At 40.6% G+C, this 16,917-nt stretch overlaps 1 protein-coding gene and 1 long non-coding RNA gene across 3 annotated transcripts; one reads left to right on the top strand and one right to left on the bottom strand.

Moving 5' to 3' along the window:
• Positions 1-1,262: 1,262 nt before the first annotated feature.
• Positions 1,263-11,342, bottom strand: LOC132973370 (uncharacterized). Its single transcript, XR_009672994.1, has 2 exons — positions 10,854-11,342; positions 1,263-1,595 (listed from the first exon to the last, which is right to left on the bottom strand). It is a non-coding gene; the product is annotated as an uncharacterized LOC132973370 (long non-coding RNA).
• LOC132973366 (E3 ISG15--protein ligase Herc6-like) lies at positions 1,405-16,812 on the top strand. Of its 2 annotated transcripts, none has more exons than XM_061036797.1 (22): positions 1,405-1,708; positions 3,170-3,305; positions 3,411-3,487; positions 3,705-3,932; positions 4,975-5,066; positions 5,179-5,306; positions 5,479-5,633; positions 5,989-6,044; positions 6,193-6,284; positions 7,666-7,725; positions 7,876-7,972; positions 9,669-9,849; positions 10,202-10,356; positions 10,628-10,696; positions 10,809-10,919; positions 11,784-11,924; positions 12,214-12,380; positions 12,513-12,579; positions 13,480-13,550; positions 13,728-13,911; positions 15,042-15,144; positions 15,230-16,812. In XM_061036797.1, the coding sequence occupies exons 1-22, from the start codon at positions 1,405-1,407 to the stop codon at positions 15,460-15,462; spliced, it is 2,907 nt and encodes a 968-aa protein (XP_060892780.1). In that variant the 3' UTR covers positions 15,463-16,812. The 2 variants fall into 2 exon arrangements, with proteins under 2 accessions (XP_060892780.1, XP_060892781.1); XM_061036798.1 differs by having other exon boundaries at positions 7,879-7,972.
• The last annotated feature ends 105 nt before the right edge of the window (positions 16,813-16,917 follow it).

The raw sequence follows: 16,917 nt of genomic DNA on the forward strand, positions 1-16,917 counted from the left end.
CTATCTTACATCTTGGACATGAAACTGGTGGGAAAGCTGATCTTCTCTGTCCTACATTTTTTACTTCTTTAAATCTAATCTCATTTACCAAGCTGTAATGTTGGAAAGAGAAATGAGAATAGTCAAGAGAAGCAATGTCCCTTTCATCTGGTTACATCTCAGTCCCTAATATGAAATAACAATACAGGACAGTCAGTTTGAAAAGGGCACACACAGAGAAACATGTAATGCATTTATGTTTCTACATGTTTCTATTTGTTATACACTTCTGGGGATCACATGATTAAATGTTTTATTGAAAGTGTAACTTTAAGTGTCAGTATCAGTTTGACCTTGAGGATGGAGTTACTCCTCAACCCAGCACTTTACTGAGATACACTTTCTTTTTGTGCTACAAATACAGCACAACGAAATCATCCTGACACATTTATCTGAAATAAAATCATTTCTTAATGGTGCCGTATTAGCTCAATATTGTTCAGGTAATTTCAAATTGAAATTTGTACATCACTATTATAAGAATATAACAACTGTCAGAAAATCAGAGTATCCAGTCCATGAAAAAAGTTTATATAAATGTATACCTCTTTTCAAACATAAAGCTTATGAGGTGATCTTTTCTTTTTACAGGGGAAGCACACAATTCAATTCAACTTGCACCAGAGTTAGCCAATAATTTTCATCTAATTACATTTTCTAATACTACAGAATATGTAAAAAATAAATCCATGTGGACATTAACCTTTACAGGACATCACAACATATTTTAAAAAATCATGAATATGAACACACACCACATAAAACAGCACCATAAAAGTAGATCAGCATGATAAACAGTATCTGTAAGGCAATCATTGGTGATTACAATTTTGTGTTTAATGGTTCAACCTGAACAAAAAAATCATAATGAGCACCAGGTCCATTACAAAGCTGAAAATATAACTTTGAAAGTTCAACCTCTCCTCTCTTTACTAATCTCTGGTGCTCCTCTAGCTGACTCCTGTTTCATGAAAGCTTGTTGATTTGTTTTCACATCACTTTCATTTCAGCATAAATCTTACTTAACAATTTGTATTTTTAATTGTATTTCCACAATAATGGGTATGATATGCAAACTTTTTTTTATTTTCTTATGGAAGGCACCTCTCGACCCCTGTCTCAGTGACCCCCAGGGGTCCCGACCCCCACTTTGGGAACCACTATAGCCTATAGCTACTCTACAAGACAGTCTTGAAATGCTTCGGAATTTCTTGCTCTTTGGGAACAAGTTTGTTTTATTTATTTAACAAGTGTGGTCGTGTAAAACCATTTTAACTATCATCACAGATCCAAACAATATCCTGAACTCACACAATAAGAGTTGAAAGACTTGACGCGATTGTAATATTTCCCGGCAGCACTTGAATGCAACATCAAAAGGGCGTTCCACAACAGATTCCATCAACACACCAGGTGTACTCGTCATTATTTACAGTCCATGGTGTTATCATGGTGCAGCTGATCTGGTGGGGAGACGGCTCCAGTGGACAGTTCGGTGCTCAGACTGCCCTCAGCCCGGTTTCCTGGTCTGTCCCCAGGGGCATCACCGACATCTGCTGCAGAGAAAAGCAAACTTTATTCCTCACCAAGGATGGATGGGTTTTATCATGTGGTCTCAAACCCCAGGGACGAGTTGTACGAAAGAAACGTAAACATGCCAATACTCCAGGTAAAGTTTGAAATACTTCTTAGTAGACAGAACACCGCTTTGCAGCAGGAAAAGTTATTAAAAACTATTTCTTTTCTTTTTTTTTGAGTAGGGTATAGTAGGCTATTCGGCTACAAGTTTAGTATCAGACACATAATGACGGAGACGTAGTCTACTTTATTTATTTTACAAAAGTTTTTTATTTCAGAGTATTTTGAATGAATTGTTGTTGGGCTAACTTCTATCTCTCTGCTTTTTTTTTAATAATTAGTGAGAATAAATTCGACTGAGAAATAAGTTGTTTTAAATTAGTTGTATGGATGAACAGTCATACATCATCACTGCAAATCTTTTACCTATAGGTTTATTAACTGAGTCAAGTTTCATTTTCGTTTCCTCTTCGTCATCTGAGGTATCGAAAGTTACTGCACTTCAGTATGTGCTGAGTTCAAGTGCAAGTGGGAAAGTCGGAAAATTTAAGTGAGGCAGTCTCTACATGTCTTGCTTTGATTTGTAAGCGGGTTTTTTTTATTTTATATTTTAGCAGCGAGTAGGTGAATCCAATAAAGCGATTCTCTAAGTTAAGGTTGATACATGAAAATGTTTTATATGAGTGGATAAAATACTACATTTGTCTTTACAGTGCTATAGCCTACATTGTTTATCTTTTTACATTGGATAATTGAATTTTTTAAATGTAAGCCCCAAAGCCAAATGTTGATACAGCAGGTCAAGGTGAAACTTTATTTCCCACTGTTATTTACATTATTTAAGTTCAATGGATAAAAATGTATCATAATGACTGATTTTGGGAAATTTTTAATTATGAAATTTTTCGTTAACACCACAGATGTGAATAAACTGAAGTTGAGGGGTACTGGAAGTCAAATTTGTTCAGAAATTGAGGAAAATAAACTATTTATTTGACACAACTATCATTAAGCACACGACTGGTAAAACCATAAACTGTAGCCTAAATCTAAATATTAATGGACGAGGTCTGAGTGACGTCAGCAATCTGTTCCTGCAGGGCGCTCTGGAGACTGATCGGCAGCAGCCGCCATGCTGGAAATCCTGTCTCACCCTAACTTTCAGTCACCCTAATGACAGACTGATGAACCCCTGTACAGTGTGTGCCCATGATGACAATAACTAATCAGATCTATTTTTTTTGTACCAGGCTGTAAACATGTTAATGTATCATTTCTGCTGTTAAAAAGTATTTCTTACCGGTTGTGTGTACGTGACTTCTAGCGTTCCTGGAGCCAGCCACAAGCACGCACACTGCAGGATTTTGCACTTCTGCAATGGCTTCCTTTTTCAAGACCGGAGGTTGCGTCTTGGTACAAACACTTGATGCCTAATTTAGATTTGTATTTAAGACAAATAGGGCTGCTCAGTGTAGCATCGTTTTAAAGCTGTTCACACACCAAAAGATTTCAAACATTTGTGTTTGTTTTTCTCTCTGTCATCCTGATTCAGGTCGTGTGGAGGGTCTGGGTAATGTGGTGTCTTTGGCTTGTGGTCGGGATCACTGTCTGGCTTTGAGTGCATCTGGACACGTGTTCTCCTTGGGGGACAGACAGCTTGGCATGTTACCCAATCAGCAGAGACCAAGGCATGATCTCAGTCGATATATATCGAATGCATAAACACTTTTACCGAAAAGCCTCAGGAAGCCTTTTATTTTATATTTGACTTATTCTGTCTAATCAACATGCAGCCGGGTACCCACACCATTCCCAGTAACAGTGATCCAAGTGGCTTGTGGAGACGTCCACTCTTTGGCGCTGACTAAAGGTAAGACATTGAACATAAACATTTGAGTGGTTTTATAGTGGTGGCTCTAGTTTAACACCTTGTAATGTGGGATCTTTTGTTTTATAGCTTTGACTTGATTTTGTGTTAAATTGTTAAATCCAATTCATGTTTCTACCATCTGCTTTTATAAGTTACCATATCTTAATCTTACTATCTGAAGTTATTTGTATTTCCTCCACCATTTCCAACTTCACAGGAGGAGATGTCTTGTCATGGGGTCATAACAGCCATGGTCAGCTGGGCCTGGGGAAGGACGTGTCACTGAAGGACAGACCCGTCTTGGTGAGAGCTCTGACCGGTGTAGCGGTGACCCAGGTTTCAGCCGGAGCGACCCACTCCTTCTTCCTCACACTGCCCGGCCTGGTGTACTGCTGTGGGGCCAACGAGTCAGGCCAGCTGGGACTCGACAGGGTGGATGAGAAGGGTACCAATAATCTTCCTTCACTTGGTTACAGACACACTTGTTCAGGATTATTCCTAAAGGTGGAGCACATTGACTATGATCAGACTATTTCTACACGTGTCAGTCAGCACCACCTACAGGCAGAGACAGTCACAGATTTTACTCTAATACCAGCTGGCTGCTGAGGTCTCTTCTACAAGTAGCTGTTTGTTGTGTTTGTTTTTTTATGTGTTTCATTGAACATTTAGTAAGGATCAATAGTATCAGGATTATATTATTGTGTCAAACTTAACACAGCTTTCTCCACTCTTGAGTTACAGTTTTATTCTGGTAACAGAGTGATCTTAAATATACCCAGAACTATTTTTATGTTTTTTTAATGGGCTTTTTATGCCTTTATTTGAGAGACAGGACAGTGGATATAGAGTCAGAAATCGGGCAGAGAGAGAGAAAGAGAGGAATGACATGCGGGAAGGATTTGCTACATCTAATCAAAGTGCAACCGATGCAATTTGTATGTTGTTCTAGCCATGGGTAATTTGCCTTCCTTGTCCCTGGTTAGTCAGTTTTTGCTGCACCTGGGTCTCTGGTGTCTGCAGCTCCTTCTTGCGAGACATGTTTTTTCTTCCTGCACATAGACTCTCAGACTTTCACCGCTTTATTCTTGTTGTTAAACTCGAGCAGGGAAAAATAAATGTCGGTATTTCGGAGACTGAAAGCTCACTGCTGAATGATCACCTGCCTTTTGTTTACAGCCTGTTCTTTCTCCCAGGATGTCACTGTGCTGACCTTAGAGTAACCTCGTCCGCTTGTTGTCGGCTGTTTCACATAAAGTAACTAGGCTAATTTGCAGTCCTTGTTCCTGGTCAGGCTTTTAAGAAACAACACGTGATACAATGCTGTAAAATAGACATGAAAACTGACTATTTCACACCAGACGGGAAAGTGTTGTTTAGGTTATTTTTCTAATGATCTTTTGACTTAGTGACGTGTGAATAATAATGTTTCCACCAGAGGCACATCAAACATTCTTTCCATCTCATGTTAAATGTCGTCATCACAGGCAAGTTCAACATCTGTGTGGCTCCTGCCCTCAGACCTCTGGATGTGTCTTTTATCAGCTGTGGAGAGGCGCACTCTGCCGTGTTAACAAAGGTACAAACCTCACTCCACGCCTCACTCAGATATGCTGTACATGTTCAAAGTTATCACATTGTAAAGATAACTACAATGTAAGGTTTTCTTTTCCAATGCTGTGATTTTCTAGGACGGCAGAGTTTTCACCTTTGGAGAAGGAAGTAACGGTCAGCTCGGTCACAACTCCACTGACAATGAAAAGGCTCCTAGATTGGTTGACGGTCTGGACGGATCTGCCGCACAGATTTCATGTGGCAGGTAAAAAGAAATGAGGAGGATGAATCACTGAAACCGTTTGATTTAAAGGAGACTTTGTAAATAAAGGTGTTTCAGAGTTTGCCATGTCTACCTTGAGATGTTGAATTTGACATTAAAGTACGTGAGATCGACCATTAATCACTAAATAACCTTTCCTGTTCCTGACGTCCAGACGTCACACCCTGGTGTTGGGCTCCTCTGGCCGACTGTGGGCTTTTGGTCATGGGGCAAAAGGTCAAATTGGGACTGGAGGAACAGGTGATTGTCTGACGCCCACTCAAGTACAACTTCCATGGACCAGTGACAATGGAGCCGCCAAACCCGAAGGTATGAATGTATTTATAGATCAATGCACTCTGCTGTGATTTTATAGGAGGAAAGTGACAGAACTTATCAGCATTGTAGAGATGAATTCAATAATAAAGCAGCGCACTTCCTACTGCTCCTCTGAGGTGGCTGCCAAAGATGATTAGATTATAGTTTTCATAAAAAGAGGGTCTTGAATCTTGCAAAGTTCCCCAGAAATGTGCATCAGCTGGGAGTAAAATCTGTGAAAAAACAGTGGTATCAAGTAATTTACCATGTTGTGGTATGAGTGTAGACGGCTGGCAGATTTACATAACGTCTCTTTAATAATCTGTAATAGTCTTTTTCTTTATTTCACTTTCATCTGAATCTGCAGACCTGAAAATATCGACTGGTTGGAACACAAACTTTGCTTTCTCGTCACCCACGCAGGTAATGTGTTCAACTCTCAGAACATCTGTTGTTTTTTTCAGATAATGCACATTTTGTGTTAAAAATGATTTATCTCTTACGTTTCCTTGTAAACAAAGCTGATGATAATTTGATTGCTGTAAGAATATATCATCTGTCTGTATTTCAGAGCTCGGACAGAGGACAGATAACAGGAAGGCTTGATGAGACAAAACTGAAACAATGGCTGTCTGCGATACCGGAGAACGCCGAGGCAAAGAGGTCTTTATCCAGAATGTTATCTTGTCTGTACAACTACCAGTTACTCGTTATTACTATCAAACTGCATCGAGAAAGTCAATTCAGCGTTACTTTATTTGCGTCAGTCTTCATATTAATGAATACATTATTTAAGGGATACTTCACCCGTTGAAACATGAATGGGTCATATATGTTGTAGAAATATTCCCACTGAAGCTAGGGCTTTATATACAGACATATTTACTTCAACACATACGGCCGTTTCCTCAACTTAGTCAGAGATTTCTTCTAGAAGGAATCAGCATCTTGGAAATTCCTGGCAGAAAACAGACTCTGTGTCTGTGTCCATAGGAAAACAGTGAGAGCACAGACACTACCAGTCCGCCCCAGCTCGAGCCGGCTGAGTCGGCAGCAGCTCTCGAGTCGCAATGTAGCGGCTCGTAGAGACAGCCACGAACATCCGATTCGAGCACAAGACCTTCAAAATCCCCTTCATCCATATCAGTTTGAAGTTGAAACATAATAGGTCCCACCCACTGATCTGTGATTGGTCTGTAGCTTCAGTGGTCGAAAATATGAGGAACTAGCGTTGTAGTTTCATCTCGCTAACCACAACAGCCAGTGATGCACAAATCGTCTTTTTGCGTCACTGGAAGCTCCTTTTCAGACTCAGAAATACAAAGATTTCCCATCTCAGGGGAAAATGAGGACGGGATGCACGACCATTCAAAAATACTACCAGGTTTCTAATGATACAAAGATTAATGCAAATGGGTGAAGTATCCCTTTAGTGTTGCTTTGACAACTCGCACATTTCAAATAACACTTTAGTCATTTTCAATATGTAGGTATTTCACCGATTAGATCTCTGAAGACCACAGACTCAACAGCATGACGTCAACATCAAACCTGTCTATCAGTCTATAGTCCAGCTTACACATCGTGATGCAGGCCGTGTTTTAATTTAAGCCTTGTCTGTTTGGAGTGTCTCCTCTTTGGTCTGCAGAGCTAACGTGAGCTGCTCCTGGGTATCTGCGGGTGTCGGCTCTCTGACAGAAAGTTTAGTAGAAGCGTGTTGTTGTTGAGCTCGGTGCTTCGTTCTTTTGAGATAAGTTATCCTTCCTGCACACAGACTTTTTCTGAGACAGAGCGCTCACGGCTGAACGTGTTTGTTCACTACGTGCAACGTTCTTTCTGGATGCTACTGTGCTGACGTTAGAGTAACCTCGCCCGCTTGTTGTCGGCTGTTTCACATAAAGTAACCAGTAACGTGGACTTTTAAATGTCAGTCATTGTAACAGCGTTATTGAATCTGGAAAGTAATTAATTCATTTATGAATTCACATATGAAAAACGACTCTGGTGTGTACCTAAGGTATCTCTTTCTTTCTTTATTCAACAGAGAAATATGTTCAATGTTTTCTACAAGTTCCAGTCTTGTTGCAAGTTTCACAAAGACAAAGTGAGTCGATTATCAGCTGCAGCGGTTTGTGATGTAATGTACCAAATCAGTTCTGATGTTCAGAAAGAAAACTTAAAAAGTAAATATGTAACCTGAATGTCATTAACTCTTACCATTTTAACTTTGTTTTAATACTTTGCTCTTTGTCAGTAGGTCTCCAAAAACAGCAGGTGCCCTGACTGTGGACCTTGAGGCAGCCAGCAGAGCCTTCAACCAGCTGCTGGCAGTACCATGGATCAAACAAACAGTTAAGGACATAGATTGTTTTTCATCGAGAGACATAGGGCACACTCACACTAGGCAATCTGTACTGTGCCAAAGCAAATTTAACACCTAAAGTCTGGTTCGTTTGACTAGTGTGAGTGCTCAGTACTTCTCCTTGGCACTATTGGAAGAAGTGTGCTTCAGCACTGTACACAAGCACAAGCACAGGTACACAATGTGAACATGAAGTAATCGATCTCTGCCTCCATTATCGAGAAATCCAGGAGTGTTATGGCTGTATCTGATTAAAATGACTTAAAAATAGCCACAAAATGCAGTCTGTGTTGTTCTCCTCTGAGAATGCGGACTCAACCACGCTACCTTATTTATTTATTTTTTCAATCTGCCTGTCTTGTAAACTAAGCACGCTTCATGGTCACATTAAGCCATATACTTTATGTGTTGTATTACAATGTTATGTACAAGAGGTAGGGGCAGTGAGAGGGTCACACTAGCAAAGTTGTCCCGTACCGCGCCGAAGCACGATTGGCCCCCTCCCCATTCCCCTGCTGGCCTGCACTCACACTGCTCCAGAACTAACTGGGCCTGAACACGGTTACCTCTTGTACATAATGTAGGAATACAACACATGCATACGTCATCATGAAGCATGCTTAGTTTACAAGGCAGGCAGACTCAGATTTATTTTTTAAAAAGGGACGCACAGTCAAGTCTGCGTCCGCACATCAGACAACAACACAGAGAACATGACAGATACTTAATTGACTTTGTTTATTTTGAGTTATTTTTGCCAGAACACTCCAGAATTCTCCATATTGAAGGCTGTCATGTTCTGTACCCATTGTTGATTGTGCTCGCACATGAACTGTACCGTGCTGAAACATACCTCTTCCAAGCATGCCAGGGCCAAGGAACTGTACTGTGCTTGAGCACAGATCAGAGCACTCACACTAGTCAAACGATCTGGACTTTAGGGTGAAGCATGCTTAGGCACGGTATAGATTGCCTAGTGTGAGTGCGCCCTGAGTGCAGTCCAACGGGGGAATGGGGAGGGGGGGCAATCGTGCTTCAGGTACCGGGCAACTTGGCCTAGTGTGAGTGCACCCATAATCAGCAGTCTCGATTCTCTATCAGATTCAGAGGACCTCATTGTTCGAACAATTTACCCAATTGTATTAGAAACAGCACCAGCCTCAACTTACTTAAAAAAGAAACCATTTATTTCCTGCTTGGCCAATTAACCAATGCGCCATCATAATCATTCTCTGCCTTAAGAGCTTATTTTCCTTTTTCCCCTCTTCTTTAATTTGTTTTGCTTTCTTTTACACCTTATTGAGTATGTGTTCTTGTTAGCTTTATTGTTTTTGCTTGGACTACATTAATAATATGTCTCTGTGTTACATGTTTCTCTTTAGGAGGGCCACTCGACGAGCCCCTCTGGGTTTATTTGGCTCCTCCAGCACATTTCTTTCAAATTGTATATTTTGTTAATTAACTAATCATTATGTACTGTCTGTTTTTCCATTGATCTATTGTGTTTTTTTGTTTTGCTTTGCTTTTTAAGTGCAATAAAATAAAAATAAAAATTATTTTAAAATCGTTGTGACTTGAAAGGCTCTGAGATTAAAGAAAGGCAGTAGCCACAGGTTTATCCCTTTGCAAACACCTTTGCTGTGTAAACATTGTCAGGTTATCTAATAATGCTCATTTCTTTTCAGGTAACCTTAAACAACCTGGTTGAATTACTTTGGGCTTCAAAAAATGACATCCAGTCTTTGGAGATCTTGATGGTTCTGCTGACATGCCCTCTCCTCCAAGAGGGCCTTGCTGTCTTTTACATCGTGCTGCCTTTGGCCCAATTTATCGCAGATCTGAGTTTGAAGAATCGCAAAACACTAAGTAAATAACTTTTGTACTTTTATTGTCACGGGTTTGGTCAGATGTGTAATGAATCATGAGCTTACTGTCAAGAGTTAAAAAACATAAAGTTACACAATCAATGTTAAATACAACCATGAAAAAGAAAAGATTGAATATTTGAACTGTGATGTAAAGTTTATATTTCCCTCCATGTGCTTAGTATTTCTAACACATCCTATTACACAACACTTTTTTAAAATATACTACATAGTTATAATAAATCATGAGTTGTTAAAACTGATGTTTCCTTCTGAATAACTTTAAAAAGCGTGAAAATTGGACTTGATGTTCTCTTATTAAATACAGTGTCGGTGTTATTTTGTTTTTGCAGAGAGCTGGTGGTCTTCCCTGACTCGGACCATGATTACGAAGCACATCTTGGTGTTTAAAAACGCCCTGAACTTCTTGGGCACAAACCCTGACAACTTGACAACTTGTGACCAAGAAGTCAGTGTCCTGCTGGGTGCCCTCAAGCTGCTCTACAAAGTCAGTGTTGTGTTTTAGTGTCAAGTTTTGAATTTGGTATCAACTACAACTGAAAATAAATTATCTATGTAAAGTAAGTAAGGGGTGTCATAGAATTAAACCTCTTATCCTCACTGGATTAGAAAAGGGGCTGAAAAAATAAGAGATGAGATTACTTTTTAAATTTTTTTCAGTCTGACTTTTTATATATTTTCTCTGAGCGCTTTGAGTTATCAGAAAACTATATGCGCTCAAGCCGTTCAGTCATTAATATGTCTTTTTTTTTTTACAGGCAAACAAAGACGTGTTCCCTCTGGTTCAGAAGGTGGAGGTCTTTGACAGCTGTGCTGACATCTTGAAGGTACAGAATGTATTAGGGATAGACTAACAATTATCCTGCAGGTATACATTAATGCTACAGCATTTATCTTAAAACATATTTTAACTGTTTAATGTTTAAATATTTTACCTAGCTGTCTGAGTACTACGGCTTCCTGCTCACATTGAGACGCACTCACCTAGTGGAGGACACCTTCAAACAACTCGCTGCAGCCGACCACTGGGACTTCCGCAGGGGGCTTGTGGTAAATGATGAAACAAAAGTTTGTGTTTGTGATTTAAATGAAGGACTGGATCCAAGAGCAACACAATAAACACAGGAGCTGGTTTATGGTCCAAAAAAAACAAAGCAGTAATGGTGGATAATCCAGAGGTTGTGGCAGACGGGCGGACAAAAACACTCAGGCAGGAGAAAAAAAAAAGACAGAAAGAAAAACGTATTAATTTAAGGGACAGACTCTAGCTACCACTCAGGGTGAGTAGACAATGTGTCAAAGAATGGAGGACAGGCCATGGTTTAAACACTGCAGACTTGATTATAGATGGGATGCAGGTGTGCAGTAAGGAGGACGAGGAGGAGAGGCTTGACAAGGTAACGGGAAGGCAGGACTGGAGAGCCTGCCACACAGACAGACAGACAGGCAGACAGACAGACAGGCAGGCAGGCAGGCAGGCAGACAGGCAGACAGACAGGCAGGCAGACAGACAGACAGAAACAGACAGACAGACAGGCAGGCAGACAGACAGACAGAGAAACACACAGACACACAGACAAACAGACAGACAGACAGGCAGGCAGGCAGGCAGGCAGACAGACAGGCAGGCAGGCAGATAGACAGACAGGCAGACACACAGAGAGACAGACAGACAGACAGGCAGGCAGACAGACAGACAGACAGACAGACAGACAGACGTTTGGACGCCCAAAAAGCGGTATGTCTCTCTCTCTTCTGCTCTTGTCCTGTACATGTGTAATTTATGTTTTCAGACCAAAGAATGATCTCATCCAGCTTTCATGGAGGTTTATTTATCAACCCTGATAGTCATTCAGTTGGTTCAAAATGAACTTGGGCAGGGTCTTTTAAAATATATGGTTTGTTCCCTCCTAGGTGCAGTTTAAGGATCAAAATAAGTTGATGAATGTCAACATAAGGGACCTCTTCCTGCACGTGTTCGATGAGCTGATCGCTCCCGAGTCTGAAATGTTCAAGTACAACGAGAGCAAGACTCTGCTCTGGTTCCCTTCCAAGGTAAAACCAGGTGTTAAATTCTTGCTTTTACTGAATGATCCCATTTGTAGCTGACCAGTACATTTAAAGAATTTCTGACTTTAACATACAATTCTGCAAATGACTGCACATGAAAGTGAGAATTAAAAATGATCAAGTAAAACTCTACCTTTAACTGATGACTGACGCCCCATCGAACAGTTTTGCTCCGCTCTGAAACTATGCTGTAAGGGTTTATGTCCTGTTTTCATTTAAAACCTGGAAGCTCCTTGATTTATTCAAAATCCTTGTCTTGTCTTCAATCAAAAAGCCAAAAGTGGATGAGAAGACTTACTTCCTCTTTGGCATTCTGTGTGGACTGGCTCTCTTCAACAAGAACATCATCCACCTGCCTTTTCCCCTGGTTCTCTTCAAGAAGCTGCTTTGCTTCCAACCCTCGTTGGATGACCTGAAGGAGTTTGACCCTGGGATGGGAGAGTAAGATTCAAAATCATGCTGCAGAGCTTTATTGTTTATGTTTTTACCTAACACTGTGAAGAGAACAGTTACATATTCTTTTCGCTGTGTCATGCAGTTTTAAGTTATTTTATTTTGTTATTGTGTCTTCAGGTCTTTGCGTTGCATGCTTGAGGACTACACCCCTGATGAAGTGGAAAGCCTATACATCACTTTTAATGTAGGTTTATTATGTCACAGAATGACGGCTAGTTTTTATTCCATATTATCACCCAGTGTTTTTACCTGGACTTTACCCAGTTTTGATCATATTCAGGATATGGTGTTTACATGCACACAGAGAAACCGGGTTATTCGAGCGGCTTTAGCTCAGTCTGTGGGGACCTGGGTTGGGAACCAGAGGGTCACTGGATCAAATCCCGGTGCGGATCAAGTCGTGCCGAGGTAACCCTTGAGCAAGACACCAAACCCCCAACTGCTTGAGCGCTCTTTCATGTGCAGCCCCCCCCCCCCCCCCCCCCCCCCCCCACACTCTGACATGTCTCCATTAGTGCATGTCCAGAGGATCCTGTTCGTGCATGTGTGTGTGTGCAGCATGACTCAATAACAGTGTAAAAGAAATGCCCCCTTGTGAGATTAATAAAGGACATCTTCTTCATATCCCTGTATACATGATTAATACTAGCATACCAGTTTTTGATTACTGCGCAGTAGCCTGTGATGTTTATTTTTTAAAACATGAAATGCAGCAATTTTGAAATCTGAGACGGATGAGACCACCTTGTGGGCTTAGCACTATTAAATCCAACATTGTGTTGCAGAAACCAAAAGACAAAACTCAGTTTCTTCATTGCTCCAGAAGTAAGACACTCTAGTTGCCACTGCCATGTTTGCCTTGCTGAAAAGTCACTTGGCTGAGGCAGGAGTCAGCTACTGTCAGAATCCAGGGTAAGGCGTATGCCCAAGTATCCCGTTTTCCTTCTGAGCTCTTCAGGTAGCAAAATCAGGATTCTGAAAATCAGGAAATTATGCTCAAAGACAAAAACAGGATACTTGAAAAACCCGATCCATTCATGTACCTGAAATACTCCAATCTGACTGTAACTCTTATTCCTTGCAGGTGACATGGGATGGTGAGGAAGTTGAGCTTGATCCGACAGAATCTGAAAAACCTGTCACAGCATCAAACAAGTATGTTTATACAGAACTGCTGTCTATAGATTGTCTACAACACAACCTTTTGGGATGCTTTACTTTACTGATCATTTGTTTGAACAGAAACTGTACTAGTTATAAAAACAAAAAAACTTCCAGCACTTGGTCATAGCAGCTTTTGTGATTTCAATGATTTTCTCTTTTTCCAACTAGAAAAGAATTCGTAAACACCTTTGTTGACTATGCCTTCAACAAATCAGTGGAGAGGGTGTTTGAAGAGTTCAAGAGGGGGTTCTTCAAAGTGTGTGATTACGACGTGGTGGACTTCTTCCAACCGGAGGACCTGCGGGCTGTGATGGTGGGCCAAGAAAACTACGACTGGGATGTGTTCAAGCAGGTAGGCTTAAAGACAGCACTTTAAAGGTCCCATAACATGCAAAATAGACTTCACCATGTTTTTATAACACTAATCAGTGTCACTAGTCTGCCTACAAAACCCCCAGTTATAAGAAAAGTCCATCGTCATTTATCCGCTCCACTTTTCAGAGAATGTGTGCTCAAACAGGCCTTTTGGAGATTTTCCCTTCACGACATCACAAAGGGCAGTAACCCCTCCCCCAGATGGGTGTCACTCCCACAGCTAGGTGTTTGTTCTGCCCTCTGAGTCTGCCTTCTCACCGTAAACAATAGGACATGTTACAAGAAAGCCGAAGGCACCTAAGCCCTTCCAGAGAGGGGGCGTGGTCAGACACAGCTCATTTACATTTAAAGCTACAGAAACAGTCTGTTCTGAGCAGGGCTGAAATAGAGGAGTTTATAGGCATGATCAAACACAGGATCAGAGTGGATATAGACGAAGAAACTTCACACACATGTTTTGGGGAGCTCTGAGACTCATTTAAACTGGTTGAAGAGGAAGATAATATGTGACCTTTAACGAGGACATATTATCTCCCTTCTCCACCTTTTCAAACAGTCTCCTGTGGTCTAAATGAAACATCTGTGCTGTGCTTTGGTCAAAATATAACATGAATCAAGCACCAGAGGAGGTTTGTGACCCTGTATAAACCAGCTCTCTCAGAACACTCCGTTTTCGTGTGTGTGTCTCTTTAAATGTAATGACCCCCCCTGAGTTTTCCCAGGAGACATCACTCCTCTGTAGCGAGACTAAAAATGGTGGACCTGCGCAAATGTTATGCTCTAGGCTGGGGGTGGAGTCCATGGGTGGAGATACCAGGGGAGGCGAGGGTATCTTTTTTTACCAGAATCCCACTGTGACGTCACAAGGAGAGAAAATTTGAAACGGAGCATTTTTCTCTGTGTTGTAAGACTTAAACAGACCTTAAACAAAGGACTGGATGGGTTTATTTCACATTTTGTGGGTCTGTGTGAGTGCGCCTATGGTTACTGTTCACCACTGTGTATTGTTTGTAGTCACTGGAGTTAAGAATGTAAAAGCACCAGCATGGCCCTTTATGAACCTTTTATTCCATTTCTACTTATATTTGTTTATATTTTTTCAAACAGAACACAGTCTATGAAGGACTCTATCGTGCTGAGCATCCAAACATCGTTACCTTCTGGGAGGTGTTTGAGAATCTGACAGCCGAGGATAAGAAGAAATTCCTTTGTAAGTGTTACACGTGACAGTGATTATCATCATTAATTCAAATTGAAGAAGATCAACACGATCTCCTTCTTATTTTTGTTTCAAGTGTTTCTAACCGGTTGCAACCGCCTTCCCTTCCTGGGTATGGAGAGCATCAGGATGAGAGTCGCTGTCCTTTATGATTCCAATGAGACCCATCGGCCAGAGTCCCAAACCTGCCATAATCGGCTACTACTGCCCCTCTACCGGAGGAACCCGATCAAGGAGAGGATGCAGACCAAGCTCCTGCAGGCTATTCATCACAAAGGGGGCTTCGGGAAAAAAGACACTGCAGAATAAAGTTATGAAGGCTTATTTTAAAAGATTGCACATATTTGACAGTTCTTGTTTTTATTTCTTAAACCTGCCAAATGAAACATCTTTATTTTATACTATTTAAATATACACTAAGTTAAATTAATGCTCTAGAGAGGTTTGACAGTATCATGTTTTCTTTTGGTTCTTTTCTTGATTTTTAATCTCTTTCAAAACTTTCTGGTTTTACATGTCAAGTTGTTGACGATGTACATAAAGTCACTGCTTCATCTCTGCTTTAGAGTTTCAAAAAAGAGCAGATATTTTGCTGGCTAATACTTATTTAATTTACTTTAATAATCCCAGAGCATTGAGGCCTGAAATACACACATGCACAAACTATGGACATGCATTAATGCAGAGATGTCAGAGGGAGCTGCTCACAGGGAGCCCTCCTGAGCTGTAGGGGGTTCGGTGCCTTGCTCAAGGGCACCTCACAGTACTCAGGACGGGACCTGGCACTTCTTCAGCAACCAGACCAATTTGCAAATCGTGATCCAACCCAAGTCCCTACACACTGAGCTACTGCCACACTCAGTTTAGTCATTATACTCTGCTATTCTTTAAGAATGAAATACAATGTGACTCCTTTTACCAGATTGTGAAATGGAAAATAAAATGAAGATGACTAGAGATGGGATCTTATATCAGTGTCCGGTATTGACGTAATTTAGGTATGGCACATCAGACTGATGGCCTCAATCCACATCACTGATCTTTGAAGACGTTCAGACTGAACTATAAGACGTGTACACAAGTCGTCTCCATGACGACGTTCAGACAAGATGGAACAGCTCCTATATGATCAAAAGTGCAATTCTTACAATTCAGTTTAAAAGCTTTACTTTGAAAACCTGACAGTTGTTGCTGCTTCCTGTTTGTATGTGAAGCCAGCACAATGCAATGCAGGGTTTACTGTTGTGTAACCTCACTCATACCAATAACAACAAAATGATAATAAAAACATCCCAATCAGTATCTGTATAGGATTGGAACTGAAATTCTCTAATGATGACTCACAATCCCATTGTGATTGTATTTAATGCTTTTGGACTCTTGTGCAGTTAAATAAATTCTGAAAACACTGCTCACATAAAATCTTCATCTCACCATATATTGAAATGTTAACCTTTTTTTATTTTTTTACCAAAAATGTTCATATTTTTAAATGAGATATGTCCACTAAAGATGAAACAAGATGGTTATTGACTAATTAAAACATTTCATTGGCTCTTCAAAACAATGAAGCTCACACATCCTAAGTGCTCTGTATCTCCTGAACTTTCCTCATGGTGTCAAAGTATATCATACTTTATTAAACAAATCTTCAGCACACCATACGGCTATGAACACTAAAGTGTCTCTCTGTGTGAGTTTGTCTTTGTGAACTTTCTGGAGTTATAGTCCATCCATGAACTCTTTTCTTCATTTATATATTTA

The sequence above is a fragment of the Labrus mixtus genome, chromosome 4 (assembly GCF_963584025.1).
Source record: "Labrus mixtus chromosome 4, fLabMix1.1, whole genome shotgun sequence".
Taxonomy (NCBI): Eukaryota; Metazoa; Chordata; class Actinopteri; order Labriformes; family Labridae; genus Labrus; species Labrus mixtus.

Coding starts and splice junctions, on each gene's coding strand:
- LOC132973366 (XM_061036797.1), top strand. CDS start 1,405: ATGCAACATCAAAAGGGCGTTCCACAACAGATTCCATCAACACACCAG. Junction 9,850..10,201: donor GAAGAATCGCAAAACACTAA/GTAAATAACTTT, acceptor TTGTTTTTGCAG/AGAGCTGGTGGTCTTCCCTG. Junction 13,551..13,727: donor CCTGTCACAGCATCAAACAA/GTATGTTTATAC, acceptor TTTTCCAACTAG/AAAAGAATTCGTAAACACCT.